Here is a 21,543-nt window from a genome sequence, read left to right as displayed (position 1 = left end):
AATCCAAATGCTGAGTGGCTGTGCAACATGAAAAGTGTGCTTCGATGGCTAAAGCAGTATTTTGTAACTACAAAGAACAGTTTCACTTTACTTGCGCATACTCATTCCTGCACATGGAGTGCCCCATACATGTGTATGTGATTGTCTCCGTGTCATCACAAAGTCTCCATATTAAATACTTGGTTGATGCAATGTTGTCAAACACCAAGACAGAGAGTACATTATATTTACTGATAGATATTGCAAGACATTTATGCCAATATTTGTTCATTGCAGATGAACACCATCACATGGACTATCCACACAGCATCCTTTCATTCTATGGTCTATTTCTGCTGAAGAACACCTCATTAGGACTTGCTCACAAGTTGATACAAATTTATGACATTTTTTTTTGTGTGAACCAATCACACTGTTTTCCTCTTTGAAGCAGCCTCTTTGTCATGTTGTATCAAGCATGTTCCTCACTAGTGCTTGCACTCTAGCAAGTATGATCTCATTTGTACACACACAGTTCTCTGCTGAATATGGTGGCTCAATGGTCAACACCTGTGAGACATTAAGCAGTTCGCCATCTTTGCCAGATTCCGTAACAGGGACCCTATGTAGCTCCAGCCACTCCTTCAACTTCTGCTTCTTTGCAGATATTTCCTCTTTGGACAGTGAAGGTTCATGTGATTGACAATGGAAGAGTTGGTCCAGTGAGATTTTATGCTTGTCTATGTCCTCTTCAAGGATGTGGACGTGGGATATTTCCTGCCCCAGGACGACAGTGAGAGGTATCTGCCCATCTGAGGACTTGGTGTCAAAGTCAGCCAAGAGGATGCTGCGGATGGAGAATACAGGAAGTTTAAAACATGTCGCTACCACTAACCAAGAAAACCACTTGATGTCAGACATACATTAACTGGTATTATGAAGGTTTAAAGCCTTATTGCACATTGGTCAAAAGTGAATGCATTCATTGTATAGCTGATTATAGCTGCTGTAAAAATTTAATTGATTCCCCCCCCCCCTTTCTTATTAAACAGCCAACTCAAAGAAAGGGGGAGGGGGGGGGGGGGGGGGTTGGCTGTTATTCCATTGTATATAAATTGGTGTATGGAGTGAGACTTGTCAGCAAAACTTCCATCAAAGATGAGAAAGGGCCTAGCTTTCAGACTTTAGACTTTGCCAGTCTTCTGTCTCTGCTACTGACTGTAGCTCTTGCAAAGGAACAATAGGTGCTATTTGCTGGAAGCATTCCATTCACCCACATATACCGGCAGTAAATGCATTAGTTCAAATGTACATAGATATTGTCAGCATACATTGTACATGACCTGAAGATAATTGGTACAAATCTCAATTTGGCGCTGAATATTCACTTTTTTTGACGAACTTCAGTACACCACTTACGGGCTATTCAGTTTCAGAACATCACAACCAAACAGTGCAGTGGGTATATTTTTACTTATATGGTTCCATCAGTCTATATAGTATCACTACTTATTGATATTTATCTAATTAAAAAAAGAGATTGCACTTAATTATCCTACCCGGTATCCGTATCCAGCCCTAGAGTCAACACTGCACTTGTCTGTATTCAACAATACTTTCGTTACACTATTTAGTCTAGTAGTCTAGTACAGAACTACATAAGTTAAGAGACGTTGCATACCAATTACATGTAGACCTACATTGAATTTAAAAGACCGATTGTCGTCAGGGTCTCCTGACATACAACTGTAATACACTAAACTTTACTTCAATACAATAGCATTGAAATTAGCATGGAGAGTGTTACAAGGTGTTTTTGGATCCAGGGCCCAGGCTACACCACAATTCAACTGCATAGTCCACATGGTCGTTACATCAAATAGCAGGCTCATGAGAATCATTGCACTAGATCTATATTCATGACTACAGAAACTCAATTTCTAAGCAGTAGTCAACGTGCTATATCCCTTTCACATCAGACTTGATCTACAGCACCGGGGCCGGGCGGGTGATCCCCGGCGACCACTCTAAAATCTGGTTACGTTACCGTAATGTAATGCATGGTAAGCGACATGAAAGTTAATAGATGGGACTGATAGAAACATTATCCCGTCATCTGACTTTGAATATGCTTCAATTTTTCATACCTTTTAGATACAGGATCAATAGTGTATATCCAGCCAGTGTAGCTATACTTGTGAGCTGCTTGTACCCGAACTTTCTTGTAAACCAGCTTTTGCCAAGATATAGCATCCATTTTCCGGAAAACATCTCCCTCAATGATTTCGTCTTTCCCTCCACAGGGCGCTGCCATTTTGATAAGACTTTATAAGCAGCTTTTCAACACAGATGGCGCTCTTGACATTACTTTACACTGTACTTTGCCAGTGCCGTATATTAAAGGTGCATGGTCCCCGTGTTTTAGTCAAATGCGTACGCGGGCGCACGGCGCAAGTTTCCTATAGAGACCTACGCTATCGACTTCTTTTGGCGCTTACGCTTTGGCCCACTTTCCCGAGTCCGAAGAAGACCGATTCACTGTAGTCAGTGGTCCGATCACACTTCGGCTCATGATTCGGCTGAGGGGGATGACAGCTTCAGCAAACTTCTTTTGTGATGTCATAATAACAAGCACATATGCACGCACCCTGGCATTACTACAGACTGCGCGATGCGCAGAGAAGACAACAAAGGCAACGTTACTTAGCAACACCTACGCACTTTACTCTTGATGACAGCTCTACTTCGGTAATCTTCGGCAGTATCATCAACAGCGCCATCTACACTACCGGGACGCGTTTTTTTTTTAAGACGGCACAGATTGGGGCATGGCGCGTGTTAAACCTATGGGAAAAACGTTGGGTTAGGGTTTTTGGTTATGGTTATGGTTAGGGTTAGGGTTAGGATTGAGGTTAGGGTTAGGGTTAGGGTTAGGGTTTGATGGTTAGGGTTAGGATTAGGATTAGGGTTAGGTTTAGGGATAGGGTCCCCGATAGATTTTTAGTTTCCCCAATCTGTGCCGTCTAAAAAAAAACACGCTACCGGGACTATGCCCCTTTAAGAGAGTCTGGCCAACTGCTAATTTGGACGCCATGTCGTTACCGCGCGTATTACGCGTCACAGGATTAGCGTGTACGCTCAGACGTAACAAAATAACCAAGCCAAATAAGGGGCAGTTAACAATGGGCATTGCGTATGAGCGCACTTCAGTAACGACATGGCGCCTGTAGATCACGGGACCAGCTTTTGACCAATCACAGGCTTCAAAACAAGTAGGCCAAAAACCGAGTTGGCCAGACTCAATTTGCAGTAGACCTAACACTTGCCAGAGCCTTTTTGCCAGTGCCGTACTTAGTATTTGAGAGATCATAATCTGTATCTATGTACGACACCGTAGGTAACCTACACTAGCACTTTGTCATTTTTGCTGGTGCAGTTACGGCACTGTTACTCTGTTCTTTGCCAAATTGAAGAAGTGCGTACATTACGTATGCAGTGAACGCAATTCACCTTGTACTTTTGACCCCGACTTTTGAGAACTCCCGCGTACTCTTTACTAGCTGATGAAAAAAAAAAAACCAACAAAAACAGCAAACAACAAACAACAAAACAAAAAACAACAAACAAACCAACAAAACAAACCTAATCCACAGGGCCGGCGGAGCGTTTTCAAAAGTGTGTGTGTGTGTGTGTGTGGGGGGGGGGGGGGGGGGGCACTTCCGGGTTTGATGAGCTAACAAGCAAAAAAAAAGGTCTTCAGCGGAAAAAAACATAACCTTACCGCGATCACACTTCAAGATCTCTATCTATTCCTTTTTTTGTGCCACTTACGGGAGGCCCAAAGTGATGACACCTTATGTATTCCTTTGTATTATGGTGCACAAAAAGTGTGGGGACCCGAGCCCCCACGGCCCCCGCTTCCGCCGGCCATGCTCTAGACCATATTGAACATCCATTACTTGGTACCAGAGGTAACTCAACCAGTCATTTTTGGAATGACTTTTAAATTTGGTCCAATTTATGGTGTGCGTGAATTTTGTAATAATTCATATTTGTATATTCTTGTAATTCCCTTTCTAATATGGCACAGCGATGAAATACTAGTAATAGCAATACTTTTTTTTTTCTTTTTTTGGTTGCGAGTGAGAGTAGGCTATTGCAAGTTTTACAGTTTCTAGATCAATGCACTAACAGCTATTGGATTGCACAGTGCTTATAATTCAAAAGTGATAACCAACTTGCACAAAGGAATTTCTTGTACTGTAGTGCACACTGGGTCCAACAGCAAAAGCTTTCAAAAGGAACATGTATAGGATATAGTCGAAAGATACATGCTAATAATGATAATAAAAAATACGAACTATAATGACAAAGCAAGACGTCAGTGATTTCAATTCATTGTCATTTTAAATCATATAATTAGCTCCAGAAGAAAATAGCTTAATTTGAATGTGCCACACCAAATTGCAGTGGATGGCTTGAACATAAAATTCGAGGCCTTTGCAGTTTAATTCACGGCAATTCAGTTGGCAATGTGCCTCCGGGTTGTGTCAGGGATATTGGAGACATGTTCGTAGTAGTATTATTGACATTATTCAGGCGTCCGTCCACCTCATCCATTTTTCCCCGCCAAAGGCAGCCGACAACAACCATTGTTAAGATCATAACTCGATCTTCGTTGAGATGGGGCCTAATCATGAAATTTTAACTTAAAGAAGAAATCCATTTGAAAGTTTTATAAATTTCAAAGAAAAAGGAAAAAATCCCTGCAGAACAGTGCAAATATGAGCAAAATTAGATGAGAGATAAGGAAGTTATGACATTCTGAAATTTCATTTTTGTTTTCGGAAAACACTTCTTGACCAGAATATTCAAATCAGCAAGTTGAGGATGTCACGCTCTCACATTATTTCTTATTCTTTTCATATACAGAAATGACCCCCCCCCCCAAAAAAAAAAAACCCAAAACAAAACAAAACAAAACAAAACAAAACAAAACAAAAAACATTCCAGCTGCATGAATGTAAACCTTGCCGTAAAACCACCCAAAATAAAAAAAGAACAAAAATAATGTTTACTCTGGTATATTTTGGCATGGCAATATGCTTTAACTTGTAGGACCTATCAGTCAAAAATTAAAAAAATTCCGAATTTCATATTATAACATAATCATTATTATGAAAAATTGTGAGGGCATCACATCATAAAGTCGATTATTTGAATATTCATAAGGACTGATCAAGAAATGTTTCCGGAAAAAATTGCAATTTCAAAATGTCATACCAGTATCTTCCTTATTTCTTATCCGATTTTTTTTTTTTTTTTTTGGTCATGTTTTATGGTATGATCTGTAGGGACAATATTGTTCTCTTTCATTTTGAGTTTACTTATTTTTGGGGTGGATTTCCTCTTTAAATGCCCTAGAGCCTGAACCATCAGAAGCCGCCCTAATATTGTATCGTGTGTGTGTGTGTGTGTGTGTGTGTGTGTGTGTGTGTGTGTGTGTGTGTGTTTGTGTTTTGTTTTGTTTTTTTACCTATAAAATCTTTTTTAGTGTGAAGAGTGGTGTCAATGTGTGAGAGTGTGCGCTTTCTGCCCAATTCATGATTCCTGCACTGCTATTTCCTAATGATTACCCTGCAACAGTGAGATGAGATTGACATTGCAAGAAACCTCGATTGTGAATTGCGGAACCAAACTCAAACAAAGTTTGCTTTAATGATCCGGTTGTTATGTGTTCAATACGGGGTTTCACACCACGCCCTAACCACCCCCCACGCACACACATACATAAACACACACATACCACCACGACTACCACCACCACAACATGATCACCTCCATGCGCCATCTCACCGTTCTAGACGGTATTTTGCAGATACGAGCTGTTTTTGGGGGGACGCCGATAGTCTTAGCAACGATGGATTTATGTCGGAAGGGCGGAAGTCTGGGCTACCCCCGCCCCCACGCCTACACTTTCCTGCCCAGCTATATTTGTGTCTAATTGTGCGCACGTCTGTGATATGGCTATGTAAATAAATCAAGAAAAAAAAAATGAGACAGAAGTCGACGTCCTACGCATTTTCTGTGGCTGTTTTTACATCTTCACAGTGTCATAACAACAATCTGAGTGACACTTCTCTCAAAAATTGTTATGGAATAAAGAATAAACCAGACAAAAAACCGGATTTACTTTGTCATTGCTATGCTAAAAATGGAAGAAGACATTATCCTGATTCTTTATCTAGTTACCAATAACCAAACCAGTATCCTTTTTCAAAGTTAGTGTGTATAATTATTGGCGCGACGACAGTATGCAGAAAAGATGGGAGGGGGATTTGAGGTGTTAAGGTTACCATTCGTCCGAGCTTCTCTTTTCAAAACAACGATCAAAAACCATTCAGCGCAGATTTCCATTTAAAAACCTGTCCTGTTGTTCAAAACTGTGGCGTCAATCATTCTGCAAGTCTTTTGTGAAGTCAGCACGGATTGCGTGGATATGGAAACATGATTGTCGAAGTCCGTTTTCATCATTTTGATGCAATAATGCAGCGCTTTGCACACACTGAACGAACACCATACAGAGAAAGTCAGGTAACAGTGATTGGTAGACATTCCCAGACTGTAAGGCCCTTTCTCGCGGGAGGTCATTATCGTGTTATCTCAAGGAGCTCCATGGTTACACCTTGTTCCGCTGCGTTGGTTTTCAGCGCCAACGTCATAATCTCCCCTCTTCAGCCCCCCCCCCCCCCCCCGCCTTTGAAACAGACAGGTCATGGTCTGTGGAATGTTTACTGATAAGCCCGTCAGCTGGGGACCTTCGTTTGGCCAATGAGTTTGACCCAGTTCTAAGGACAACAGGGTCAAGCCGAACAAAGTAACGGCACTGGCCAAGCGAATGGACCGACTGGACGATGGAGCCAGTCGGCTTGGACAATGCTCGCTGTTTAGCCATGTGAGACGGACACATGTCTGGCGCCTAATTTTTCGTGTTACGAGACGAAGATAATTAGCTCCGGTATAATTGCTTCTTTTTCACTCCGCACATTTTGTTTGAAACCTGTGAGAGATGAAAAAAAAAGTGATGTACAGTATTCTGCTGTAAGGATATACTTGCAGAAATGACTCGTCTTCGCTTTACTTACACAACACAAAATATTTCTTGCCAGAGAGGAATAGAGCTAGCGCCAGGGCGTCAACGTAAAGAAAGGAAGAAGAAGAAGAAGAAGAAAAAAAAAAAACCCTCAATCGAACAATAAAAAAGCAAAATATAACGAGCTTGCTAATGAAAGATATTGTTATTTCCCGTTTGAATCGTTTCTTCCTTGACTCTAAAATCATGGATCGGCAGTGACAAGGCCTATATGCATCGGATTGCATAATGTCATTCATTATTATCATTATTATTTCCTTTTTTTAATAAAAAATCGCTAACATGGCAGGTTCGACTCAAATCCTAAGGTTGTCTAGGCTTCTTTTTTATGTATACGTTTTGCCCCCTTAGGACGTATGAGGCGTCCCCGGAAGATTATCAACGGAGCTTTTGTTTCTTTCTTCTGCTTTATTTCATTTTTACTTTTGTTTTGTCGTTTGCTTCCATTAAAGGGAACGCAAACCCAAAGGGCAATGTGGATTGAGTAAAACTATTAACATTAATAGAACACATCAGTGAAAGTTTGAGGAAAATCGGACAATGATTACGCAGCGAACCTCTCCCAAGAAGAACTAAACATCGCCATAGGGAATGTAAACCCAAAGAGCAATGTGGATTGAGTGAAAGCAGTAATATTAGTAGAACACATCAGTGAAAGTTTGAGGAAAATCGGACAATTGATGCAAAAGTTAAGAATTTTTAAAGTTTTGGTGTTGGAACCGCGCTGGATGAAGAGACTACTAGAGGTTATGACGTATGAGTGGACAACAATATTTAAGGAATTTCAAAAAAAAAATCACTCTTATAGCAAAATGAAAGAGTACTTGACTAACCGCTTTCAGAAAGCAGGGGGAACAAGTGCTACCCCTAACTATGTCAGTTTCAAGTTGATGGAATGTGTAATTTTCATGAAAAATGAATTTCTATTGAATTCCCTTTATATTTTCTTCATGTTGTAGTCTTCTCATACGTCATAACCTCTAGTAATCTCCTTATCCAGCAGTTCCAACATCAAAACTTTAAAAATTCATAACTTTTGCATCAATTGCCCGATTTACCTCAAACTTTCACTGACGTGTTCTTCTAATATTACTGCTTTCATTCAATCCACATTGCTCTTTGGGTTTACATTCCCTATAATCATCGATGTTTAGTTCTTCTTGGGAGAGGTTCGCTGGGACTTAAAGCGTAATAATTCGACGTGTACATGCAAATCCCCATGATTATCCCATGAATGGTTATTTTGATATCCAACATTCGCATCGGGGTGATATCAAAGTTGTTTGCTGAGTCTTCTTGACAACTGAAGACACAATAATATAGTAGTCATGAATCAAGACAAGCTGCGCAAGTTGCAGTTAATTTTCAGAGTAGACATTGTGATGTAAATTACTGTGATATGATGTGAACTTTTCTGACCCCTGGCATATATGTAATGCCAGAGAGAGAGAGAGAGAAAACGAAACAAAACAGAGAAAACGTTTATATGGTATAATGGAGACGCTATCGGCACTCAGCCCTGATTTACATTCTATTCACGTGTTTACATTCATCTGTGTTGTGTTGCCTGAGTGTTCACAAAACGCAAGACATTGTTTCAATCTCACTTGGGGAATACATTCATCAATGCTTAATTAATCATGTACTTGTAGATCGCATGCGTAAATCATGGTTTAGATTGTCATATCTCTGCAGTCATGTATTCCGATGTAGGCTAGTCCTTTCTTGGTTATGCTCCCTGAGAGCGAAGCATTAATTCCTCGAAACATGGAATCTCTTTCTTCTCAGGGGATGGGGGTGTTAAAGAACTCGTCAATCTCATTTAAAAATAATTATGATATACATCAACTCTTCCCTAAGTACATTTTCTTTCATGAATCTCTACTGTTACGAAATGTTCTTATTAGGTGTTTTACCCCATACAGTGTATGCGCTCTCAGTTGCGAATTATTTTAAGTTAAATCATATGAAAAAAAAATATTAAAAGTGCTGAAACAATTCTTGAGATAATTGTTGTTTTGGTTCTTTATAGTCTTTGAGATCAGTGGTTGAGACCACTGCGATAAGTGCGCCCTAAGTTATTGAACTCATTGAACAAGCAGGCACTTATCAATAACTCACATGCACCTGTTATCTTTGCGATAGCAGAGCAATGCTTGGGAAATGGCATACGAAATTCCAACTCCTATACCTAAGCGTAGCACCTTTACCCGTCAAATGTAGAGTCGAACTACTTCTACAAAAGAACAATGATAGACGCAAGACTTATGGAGAGATAAGAATAGAACATGACTGTACCACCGTGTGTATATCCCAAACTTTAAAAGATTAATCGCACTTCAGAATCTGTACTTTCTTTGGCTTACTTATATAAAGTTTGTGATGTAATGCAGTATAGACACGCGTGCCTACATAACAAGACAGATACATTTGGTTTGAGATTATTCTGCTCCAATAACTATCGGATTAAACGCATATCTACCGCTTGCCCAGTGCCCTGTGGAAACGTCTAAATTCTTCTCTCTGCTTCACTGATCCTAGTTTACCTCTGTTCTATACAAAAAGCAACCAAAATACCAAAGTTAGCGCAGTGAGCTTAGGGTATCTTCAAACAACAGCATACACTAAAATATGATGAGACAACAAGGGAACTGAAAATGCGATGATGGAGATCCCGAATGTATCTCGTATATAAATTAATAAACAAGGCTTTGTAGATTGAAATCAGAAGTCTTCACTGGTACGACTCTCTGTGTTCATATTCCAGTCATGATTGTTACATTCATACGAGTATGACGTGTAGACAAAGCACGAAACCAACTCAGAGTAATCATAAGCGCACCCATAAACTGAATACGTATATGACAGTTTCATGGCAATCAACGGCAGACTGTTATCAGAGCATCATTTGGGTATTCTGATACATGTTAATCCACATGTTCATGTACATGTTGTATAAGGAAGAGGTTATGTTTAATTGTTTTCGATTAAGAATTAGATTTTCCTTTCCTAAAATTAAACTCCACTCTTTATTTTCTTTTTGTTTATCGTATTCTATTTATATAGACTTTGCATAATGCAGTTGCTGGGCACATGATGCGTTGTTATTGTTTGGATGTTCGTTTATATAGTTCTTGATGTTGTTATGTTACCCAGGGCTCTAGTATTAATAACTCCTAAAAGAGAAGAATAAAACCCAGCAAATTCACCACCCCGGCGAGCAAGATATCCCCCTGTGTACTCAGTATGTTGCACAGCATGTCAAAACGCTCTAGCGGGCAGCGGACTAGTCGACCATTAACAGAGTTGAGTCTGCCTTTCCTCCTCTTGTTTGTCTGCAAAGCCTTACTGATCGGCTGGCTGTGAAAGCAGACGAGGTAAAGACGTGAATGATTTCTCTCGCACTACATTGTTCCGGCCAATATTCTGGCTCGAGTATCTCCAAACTGGGCTCACTCTACACACAGATTTGTTTCTCCTCCCTCAGCAAAGGTCTTAGACCCCGCGCCGCTTTATTCACATTCCACCGCGATAGAGGAAAGACAAGGAGAGCGGAGCGGAGAGGGGAACAAATCGGAAACGGCTTTTGGCCCATGTCAAAATTCGCACACGTGAATATAGTTGATATATCTGAAGTGAATTATTATAACAGTGGGTATAATTGAACACGCACGCGCACTTGGCATAGCAGAGGGCGACCGGAGGAGACAAGGCGATGCGAAGCTGTGCGCGGTTACGGTCTGCGAGATTTATGTGATATCTGCTGGCTACCACGTTTCAGTCTTACAGCTCGTCTGCTACAGAGAGTCGTCCCATGCCAGTAGAGAGCCCAGTTCTTCTCCCACCACCAGCCACTCTTGTCGCAAGGCCAGTGAGTCTGTGCTGTGGAGGATGTCGTGATGGCTGTAAGGGAAACTTGTTATGAGGAATAATGCCTTTCATTCATGGCGTTGGTCTGTCGTCGCAATTAACATTGATGGAACTAGACTAGATGGAACTCTGGAACTCGGGTTGCTCGAGTTTAATGAATGAAGACTGACTCCGGGAAGTGTTAAGTGAAGCAGCAAGAGCCATCTGCAGTGTTGTTGTGATGGTATCAACAGCTGATGCCGCTGGACAACGTGTTTCCTTTGAACTTGGAAGACAACAAAATGACTGGACAAATTCAATTATCAACAATGTCTGTATATTGTCTCTACCGTGAAAGATGGGGAGGGAAGAGGGCTTTGCCATCCAATCCGGGAAGTGTTCGACATGGAGGGGGCAGAGTCTCAGTCTCGATGGTGATGGTGCTGGTGTGCGCGTGCTTCGCACATCTCTTTCTGACCCCTCTTGAAGTAGGGGCCAGTGATTCTTGCCCAGTGGAGTATCGTAGTTGTAACTGGATGTGCCCCAGCTTGCCCGAAAGATGCACGGGCGACAGAAACTTTGCAGACCCTTGTGGCTGCTGTACTGTGTGTATGAGGCAGGCGGGAGAAATGTGCAGTATTCCCAAAAGGCCATGCGATGCGGCTTTCGGGCTGAGTTGTATCAACGGCAGGTGTAGGGGTAAGTTCCCTTGGGACCTTTTAATTCCATTCTCCTCTCTATCCACCTCATAGTTATACAGCCAGTCTGGAGGCAACGCACACGATGACTTGTATATTAAAAAAAAGAAAATCCATCGAGCTCTTTCGTTTGATCAATTATGTCATTAGGGTTTCTCAAACCTATCTGTACCTATCCAATGTCTATTTTATCTCCCATTCATGTGATGCATGTATGCTAAAAAGGATAAGAATAGAAGCGTACTTTTTTTATGTAACGAAAACTTCTATGAATACCTGCAGCCCGGTGCGAGATTTCCAAAGTGAAGATAAAACGAAGTGAGGTACAGTAACCGGGTCATTCGCTGCGCACCAGCAGCTGAACCGTCACCCACCCAAACAACATTCATGGAAAAGGAATGTTATTCAGCCACTTGATAAACTCCATGGCCCCGCAAAAATACAGTACACAAATGCCACAAAATAACCTGTATTCACACCATACGAGACTCCTATATTCGTCCCAAGTACCGATTATTGCAAAGGCGCTGGGCTTGGAGAAGACACGCAGCATCGGAAAGAAACTCTGTGTGGTATACTTATCGTTAGCTAGAGCGGGGTAATTTTGGGGACAAAGGCGTTGTGGATTCCCGATGACACCCGACTCACATTGAAATGTCATGTCGCATGCAGTCACGTGCTCATCAATTGAGAGAGTTGAACATACGGACGGAAGGTGTCGGAGAGAAGTGTGCCGTCCTTCGATGGCTTTTCTGTCACCATGGAGCTTGTAGCTGCAATATACCGTCAGCTTTCTACTATTCTGTGAAAACTTGCGTGTGTTTTTGTGTGTATTATTATGATGATATAAACATGTATGTGTTATGCATTTGTATATGTTTATGCACCCACGAGGGATAACCGGTATTTTAAAAAAATGACAATGAGACTGGACTCGTAGTTTTCTGAATGATGTTCAAAGCGTGTGAGGATCTCGCACTCCTAAAATGAAAACAGACGAACAAACTGAAAAGTACGCCCAACTAAATCTTATGCGACAATATTGTAACCATCTGTGTCCGTTTATAGTGTAAAGTAAAACCTATCCATTTCATAAAACTAAAATATTACCCACGATGATATCTCACATGCATGAAATCCTACAGTTACCCAATCCCGAGAGATGAAAGTTACTGTTGGTGATAATTCCTTGTGAGACCTCTTAAAGTTTTTTTCTTTTTCTGCACAAAACTGGGCATTTATTACGGTATAGCATGTGTGCCATCAAGGAGCTTCAGGGGGCGGTTGGTTAGACTCCAAACTTCAGTAAATCTTCAATGTGAAAAAAGGAAAAGAGTTAGAAGCACTTATAGCATTGACAATAGAAAAAAAAGAGAAATTTTGACAATCACAATAGGTGATACGCTGATAGCGTATCACCTAATAAAGCATTAAGCATTATAAATACATTAGAAGAAAATTTTAATGTTTCAAAATATCTGAGTGCTAAGGATTTGCCCAGTTGTCCGGAGATGAACTTATTCATTATCGTAGTCAAGAGTCATTATGAAATGTGCGATACTTTCTGAACGAGTCATCATGTCAAATAGGTCAGTTCACAATGAAGTTTTATTGAAGTCCCCAATTCACACAAGTTACCAAATTTTACCACGTTTTCGTTCTGAAACAATTTAAATTTTATCTATATATCACTATACCCATGAAATTCATTTGTCTGTTTATTAAGCCAGTGCACCAATGTGTTTTTGATACAAGGAAGTGACGGTACACAAGACTGAAAAGCTATATAGGCCCTTGATTATAGGCCCTACATGATTTCACATTGAATTCTATTCGCACTATGTACATAGTTCTTCCAAGCCACTAACCTGACCGGTTCAAACAGCGTGCACGAAAGCTTGAAATGATGATTGTGTTATGACTGAAATTTATTCGAATATGACTGTGATTGTTGTTGGTTAGAGTGATATATATGGTGTGGGAGTTGAACAACCGGAAACCTGATCCAAGAAGGGGGGGGGGGTGGGGAGAGGCAGCGATCTGACCTTATAATGATGAACTCTATCATGTGCCACCTCATAATCATAATGAAACCTCGAGAAAACAGAGGCCAAGCAGATCAAATATCACTGAAAAGATTGAAATTGTAATGATTATGATGAAGAGTTTTTGATGTCAGTGCTATGATTGCCACTGAGTTTGTAGTTAATGAGTCTATAACTGTATGCCACTACCAATAACAATAGTTAAGAATTATTCGAGGGACATCATAAACATTCAAATGTAGAAAAAAAGTAATGCCGAGAATGTCCATTCACTCGCCTGTAAATGTTTGATGTTTAAGAAGGGACAATGTCGTTTTCCAGGCGGGGGAAACAGAAAATGACACATCGAGCAAGTATACGGTGAGCACGCATGAACGGCAATAAAACAAAGTCAAATATCGGTAGACGGAATTAAGGACAGAAGGAGCGAAATAGAGCGAGAGTAAGAAGGAAGGAAAGATGACGAATAGATTATATGAGGAACATCTAGTGGATATGTCGAACATTTTACTGTCTTCATAGTGGGGTTGTGCATTTCTTGTCATTTTAGAGAAATCAATATTACTCTTAGATTGGTTGTCTTTTAAAAAGACCCGATAAATGCCGATAGAGATATTGATACTTAGGATTTAAAGGCGATTAATCAAATTTCAAAATCCACAGTTAAGTATTGCAAATACTTCTGTAAGCGCGATGACTTTCAGCTCAGTTTCTTTAGTCAACATCACTTTTAAAAGTCTTTCAGTTTCCCGAATGGCATAGAAGTATCTTATTGTACTGTTCAGCTGTAACTAACACAACAGTGCTATATGTCGAATATCAATGGACATGAAGAGCAGACGAATTGTAATCCTGTATTGTTGATTACATGATGGTCGTATTCAGACCCAAGTGCCATAGGGAAACTAACATTGATGTCTCCATGTCTGTATCACTGTCACCAACTTTGTCATTCAATGCAATAAACTCACAGAAAATTGATAGCCTGACATGAATAATTAGTGACCGTCACTATTGACACTTCCGTTTGGCTTCTGTCGAGATTTGCTCATGGTTGTACTTTGTACTTGAGTCAAAAGGATCATTCGAGAGAAAATGACAGCAATGTCTCGCCACCAAGATGTTAGTCGAGAAGTCGTTCTTTCTGCAGTAGGCTAATTTAACAATATTGTGTGGGGGAGTTTTGTAACATGTTATGTATAAGGTAAACTCGAAACACGCACCAAAATTGTTGCGTACCTTGTCTCTTTTCCCGAGGGAGAACTTTGTTCCGAGTTAGTTCGCATGAATATACCCTAATATATATACGTAGCAAGGAATTACGTGAAGTCTTTCCTAGTAGGATTATCAATCTGCTTTTGTGCTGATTGCCTGAGATGATGAGGTAGGTTGAACGCAGTTACTCCGTGGCAAGAAGCAGGAGTACGAGGTGTTGATTAAAAAAAAAAATAATTTATATTTTTTCGTGATCGGAAAGTATAGAACAGATGCTAAATCCGCAACAAGTAAATAAGAATAATAATGGCACGCGGTATACGCACACTTCGAATTGGTGTGTATTTCGAACTATACGTGTATCATGTTATTCATGAAGATGATGTGAGCTTCTCCCGCTATATCTTTCCATTGCGCACCGGAAATTAATGTTCCATGACAGTGATGATGAAAGTCTCCATGAATATCTGTCTTCCCTGTCTTATATTGTAATAGGCATCTTTAGATTTGAACATAGAGCTTTTTGTAGTAGTAGCTCCATGATTACATTTGAGCATCTTGGATCGAGTTTTAATGTGTTTTGATATTTCGTCGGAGGCACCTTTAATTCTACTGTTGTTAGTGTTTTTATGTTGACATGAAATCTTCACAATTTCCTTCGATTTCGTTGTGAGCCGTCCTCGAAAACTCTGCGATGCATACCGTCGGACAGACCCCGAAACACGTGGCGGTGGCGAAGTGCGCATTCCGCTTGTCTACCTTGTCGGCTACTGAGGTGCTCTGTCAACACCTTTAGTGTGCTATACAGCTTTGTAGTTCTAGACTTCTGTCCATGCCGCTCTGTTTTGCCTTGAGCAGCGGAGGCTGGACATTGAGTCACTATAAGCCCAGAAACCAACCGAGCATTGTTAGACCAACGATTATACGGGATAATGCAATCATCAATGGACAGGGTTGTTTATCATTCCGAGAAGTAATGGGTTTCATTCTTCTTCATGAGAGGCGCATTCATGATCCACCCTTCTGCTGTCGAACTGGTCTGGTAAATTACCAGGGAAAAGACCCCAAGAAGACAGATCAATGTTCCACATACCGAAGACGCGCAATGCTGCCAAAATCGCCACCCCAACTCTCTCCTTGGTGGCTTGTAAACCCCGACCCGTGTTGTCCAGTGGGATTATAAGCTACTCTCCTCCTGACACGTCTGAGAGCAGAACATATATCGCTTCTGAAAATGAAATCAACAAAACAATTTCTAAAAGTATGGCCCTGTGATGTGCTTACAATGCATCACATTTCTATTATCAGACTTTGACAATACCTATTTATTCTCATGATTTAATTTTGGATAACATTCCCTATTCATTGCATAATGATAATGCGGTATAATGTCACTAAAACAAGGACTTTAGGCCCATACTTATCTTCGCTTTTTTTCCCTTCTTTTATCTACTTTAAATATTCAGGCCTTATGATCTCTTGAAATTTAAGAAAATATTTGTGAAAACACTCCTTGTTAGAGATTCAAAAGTTGAGGAGTGTGCCTTTTGAATCCTCTTTGGAATTTTGTGACTATTCTCTATGAAAAGAAAATGTAATCTGCCATGATTTAAAAATTTATAAGAATAATAGATAATTGAGTGTTCTATCTTCGTTACGGGGACGTAGAGCAAATAACATCCATATACGACGCATCCATATACGACGCACAACAATGTCGATGTGCTATGCACTATATAGCGCCTCTTCGGTTTGGCATGATATTGTCACAAAAGGCAAAAAAAGGCAAAGGGGCCTACAAACTAAACCTTTTTAAAAAGTGAGGTTCGATTGATAAAGCACACAAGCAAGCAAGCAAACTAGAACAAAACATGCCAGAGTCTTGCGTTTGGAAAGGTGTTATTTTTTTTCAACATCGGATTATCGCACCGCATACGTTTATAGGCATACAGACTTTGACTCTGAGAAAGAAGCGGGTAAAAACATGCGTCTCACCGTCTGCACACGGTGAAAAAAGGGGTTTCAACTAATTGTACATCATACATGCTCATTCCTTGGAGTAAAGCTAATTTCCCCCATTGTTGCACTTGCGCACCTAACACTGTGGTTATATGATATTGTGACAACAGTTTGATTCAAATTTGAATTTTGTTACACGAATATTACTTTTTTTCGGAATATTTTTTTTCTTAAATCCTACACTTTCTGTACACATAACACTATTTAATTACATGTATATCATGGCACGTCCTCTAGATACCGAAACGTGGAAGGAAATAATGAAATGCCAAAAGGGTGCGGTGGGACGACAGTTATGTTCTTTCAACTGGCACACCAGTGGCAAAGGCACAATTGATAATGATATACATGACTAAACTGAGAAGGGTTCTGCCGTGTTTAGAACGTGTTGCCAGCTTCCAACGACTGCCTAACCACAACATTTTGTCTCTCGTTGTACATGATGTCCGCCAACCGCAAAGAAAGTGGGGGAAAAAGGCACACACACAATACAATCCCGCATCGCAAATCTGGTCCCCATATTGGTGCTTCTTGGTCCCTCTCCCGCTGTTCGGTCATGATGTCAGAGCCGTGGTTACCATGGTAACAAGTGTTCGTGGCAATCGATTTTGATAACTCTATCCCGGCAATCTAAAGTAGATGTAATATGCGAGAGTTTGTTTTTCGCAGCATTGAGTGTGGTTTCTGGGTCATGCATCACACATGGATTCTGGAAAACTTTGCAAAAACATGCAAACCGCGCCATTGTAAAATTGTTTCCGGTACTGGGTGTGCACCGACACTATCTAGCATTTTCATCTCGATTGCAGGCTAGATAAGTTTGATCGCACAGTTAGACTCACTGAATCGCTCATGAAAAACGCCGATGAAGCCATACAACGACAGTAACAGGAAAAAGCAAGACAAACATAAAATCTTTCCTGTGTTCGCCCTTTCCTGTTTAATACTCCAGTATTAACCACAAAGAAACATGTCCTCACAGAACATTCCTTAAGCCAGCAATGTTTATGATGATACCTTGTGCTGCTCCCAAAAAATGCCCTCCTTTTTTAAAGAGACTAGAAAAATAACATAAAATGTGCAGACTGCCTCTGTTTGCAGATCTAGAATATTAGATTTAGAGCAAACATCCGGTTGTACTCTGACAGTCCACGAACAGGTAATGACTGCGATTGTCCCTTTGGAAAACTTTCTGAATCTTTTTTTTTTCTTCCCCTGGAAGATTGATGTGGTTTCACTTACACTAATGTGCTGGAATGTCTGTGTTGCTAGTGTCAGTTTGCCATCTTTTAAAGCCACGTAATCAGATTTATCAAAGTTGATTTACGTATAATCGCCATGATTTGTAACATCTGACGCCTGAAAATTAAATTTGGAAGATGCACTAAAATATTTGTAGTTGACGCAGTTTCTCTTTTGTTTTGTTTTTTGAATTAGGCTCATATCACAAATGAACAGCCCTTTAGTTACGACCTATTTCGGGGGTAGGGGGATGGACATTAGGTAATGGGTCCATCTGAGCAATAAGCAATAACAGAAAATTCTTGCAATGCTCCTGGGGTCAGTATTCTACGAATTTAGCCTTACGTGAATATCGTATTAAGCAATTGTTTCGTTGAGTAACATTTTCACTTTTACTGTTTAACTGATTTATGATAGTAGAGGCATGACAATGCTATTGAGGGTAAGCTTCACATCCCTCCAGCAACTGTCATTATAACCATATTTAGGCTCGCGAATCACCTCATCTGTATAATTCTAAATCACCACGTTTCTCTTTCTTTTCTTTTTTTTTTCGTTGTCGTGTGCCGAAAAGACGTTCGTAACAGTTTTCTCAAGTCCCTATGAAAGAAGAACGCTGGAGTGTATTGGTACTGCTGGTAGTGATGTGTTTCTCGCTTACGAGTGTTGATGGTATTCGCGGGCCACGACCTTCACCGTATGTAAGGTGATTTATCGCCTCTTGTTTGTCGAACGCCGCGGCGGCACACGTCACCGCGACAACACGGTCGGTCGAAACACTCTCCTCTTCTGACTCGGCCACGTTCAATGAAGAGATAATCCGGACTTAGCAACGATGCCTCTACTATAGTTGGTGACGCTATACTGGCGATGTTGAAGGTTGGCCCAAGGAAGATGCCTCCTTGGTTGGTCTCAACTTGTCCATTATGGTCTTAGTTGCCGGGACTTAGTAGCAACAGTCAAACAATATTTCTGGAATATCATAACGTCTGGTAATGGTGTCTGATCTTGATCTGCCTGGCGAATGTCCTTTTAGTAGCATTTAGAAGAAAGAATCAATGATAAAGATGGAGCCCGTATTACAGTAAATGGAATCAAATGGGAGTCAAACTGAATATTTATTAAACCATACCATTTAGTACTGTTTAGCCGATACACGATGGTGTTGCTCAGTAAAATCTCAATTTGACAACCCACTTCATCCAGAAATGTTTTCGACGAAAATCCATATCATCAATCAAGTGAACTCATTTTTATATGAAAAAGGATTGACAGCTTTCTTTAAGATTTGCTTACTTCAACGCAAAAATTAATGTCAGACAACAGGAAAAATGAGCTCAATAAAATCAGAGCAAATTGTCAGCGGTACTTTGCACGAAATGGAAATCGGGCCATGCTTACTGGAACCTTGAATGAGATGTCTCAAAGTAGTAAGGATCGCCTCGTCCCAGAAATGATTGGTAAAGAAGTCATTACTTTAAACGTCTGTGCATGAGTCACTTGTTATGTTATCAAATGGAGCAAGAGATTCACAAAGAGTTGAAGTGTACCTCGTATCTCTCTCATTCGGAAAAAAGAATTATCAACATACTGAAAGTCGAAATGCCGTATGTCAAATTAGGTTAAGTGTGGCTAATATGAGAACATTAATGACATCCTGGACGCGGATATTTTTCGTTTACACGCACCGATGTTAGCTTATATTGGTTCTGATTTGACGAAATGACGGAAACATCCCACTTGTTATTGCTAAGGAGCAAGGCAGACACTGGGCACAGTGCTGAGGTATAAACACAGCTGTTTGTGTCTGGAGTTTAGATAGGCTTCTGTACCAAGCGAGGAACAGCTCTGTCGCCGTCTTTGTTTGGACACCTTGACCATGGTCTGGTGTCCATCACACCTGAAACATCGATTCTTATTTCGTTGTTACCATGGATACCAAAATAATTTTTGATTGCGAATATGAAGCTAAGGGAGAGCATGCATGCATCCAGACAAAGAAATCCGATCAAAATATCCCCAGCAGCAAAGCGGTGGTACGAATAGATGGAACGCCAATGTTGACTGAAATCAATGTTGGCCCTAGAGGCGATGTTGAAGGGTTGGTTGGGTCTGTGAGTCACATTCCGGCATGTTTATTGAATGACAATGCAGTTGATATGAGCAGGCATCTGTGAAAAAAAAATCCGTCAGTAATAAAATGTCACGGGGACAGGGTACACACATTACTCTTTCTGTGTCCATGTGGCACACGGTATTATACATATCAAGGTAAAACGCATTTTTACGGTGAAGGGAAACCATGTGGAGCCGACTTTATCAAGTTTGCTATTCGGGCTCAGAAAATCTCTTTATGATATGAAAGAGAGTTATTCATTGTTAAGTATTGTTAGATGTAAACAAAATGTAAACAATAGTTTCATTAGAAAAAAAAATCTAGAATAAACCGTCACCGTGACGATTTATTGAGTAAATTAGTGATTGTATTCGCGGCTTTATTCTGGGGTTGTTGCTGTTGTTGTTGTTTTTGTTTTTGTTTTTGTTTTTGGGTATTTTTGTACGGTGGGGTGTTTTGTGATACAATTGAACTATAATATATGCATCAAATGTGATGATTCATGTTTTAATCGCTGCTCCCAATGTTGAATAATGGCATTTAACATAATTATCTATTTCATCCCGATGGTATGACGTTATTTGCTATACTGCTGCCACTGAACAAAATCAAAATCGTTTCTGTCAAAATGAATGACATCATGCCGAAGTTTGGACGGTCGTTGATTTGCCTTCACCATGTGGCGATGTCAGTAGCACCGTGACGTCATCATGATTTTTGTTTCGTTTATTTTGATTTCTCTGACAGGGGTGTGTTTTGTGCCATTGTCAACTGGATGGGCAGTCTTCAAGTTTAATCAGAGTCTGATGTGGATATTATCGAAACCATGAGTTTCGGCAGAAATCAGCAGGGGTTGTGTCATTAAACGCGAGGGTAAAAGGTCACTGTTCGAAGACACCCGCCACGGTTTTCATTAATATCATGGTCAGAATAGTTGGCCTTTAATAGATTTGTCTCGCAGTGTTCAACTCTTTCCAAAATTAGCATTTTCCTCTCCCTCTCTCTGTGCCCATATGAAAATACTAGCATTTTAATTGTCCCAGGCCATATCTTTTGAAATTTCGGTCTCATGGTTTCATTGTGGTTGGACCTAAAGTCACCTTTGCGAAACTTTTCTTTTTGTTTTGTGTTTTTATGCTGGTCATTCTGCTGTTTGAAAAGGGAATATTGTCTAAATAAGATAGTTACTGCTGGTACTATACTGTAGTACCAGAGGGCCCTGCCATT

The 21,543-nt window shown here is 40.4% G+C and overlaps 2 protein-coding genes across 3 annotated transcripts in view; one reads left to right on the top strand and one right to left on the bottom strand.

The window, feature by feature from the left end:
* Positions 1-441: 441 nt before the first annotated feature.
* Positions 442-2,293, bottom strand: LOC139734610 (gem-associated protein 6-like). The gene is made up of 2 exons (XM_071645394.1): positions 2,127-2,293; positions 442-826 (listed from the first exon to the last, which is right to left on the bottom strand). The coding sequence occupies exons 1-2, from the start codon at positions 2,291-2,293 to the stop codon at positions 442-444; spliced, it is 552 nt and encodes a 183-aa protein (XP_071501495.1).
* Positions 2,294-10,838: 8,545 nt separating this feature from the next.
* LOC139734568 (uncharacterized) overlaps positions 10,839-21,543 on the top strand; it is a 49,946-nt gene continuing 39,241 nt past the window's right edge. For both annotated transcript variants that reach the window (XM_071645342.1, XM_071645343.1), the window contains exon 1: positions 10,839-11,680. In XM_071645342.1, coding sequence (XP_071501443.1) covers positions 11,239-11,680 — 442 coding nt within the window. In that variant the 5' untranslated portion in view covers positions 10,839-11,238. The remainder of the gene's footprint in view (positions 11,681-21,543) is intronic.

This window comes from Diadema antillarum, unplaced genomic scaffold, assembly GCF_040938485.1.
Source record: "Diadema antillarum isolate AM-2024a unplaced genomic scaffold, OU_Dant_1.0 seq00000533_RagTag, whole genome shotgun sequence".
NCBI classification, from domain to species: Eukaryota; Metazoa; Echinodermata; class Echinoidea; order Diadematoida; family Diadematidae; genus Diadema; species Diadema antillarum.
Note: the sequence above shows the minus strand (reverse complement) of the source record. Positions and strands in the feature narration are given on the sequence as shown.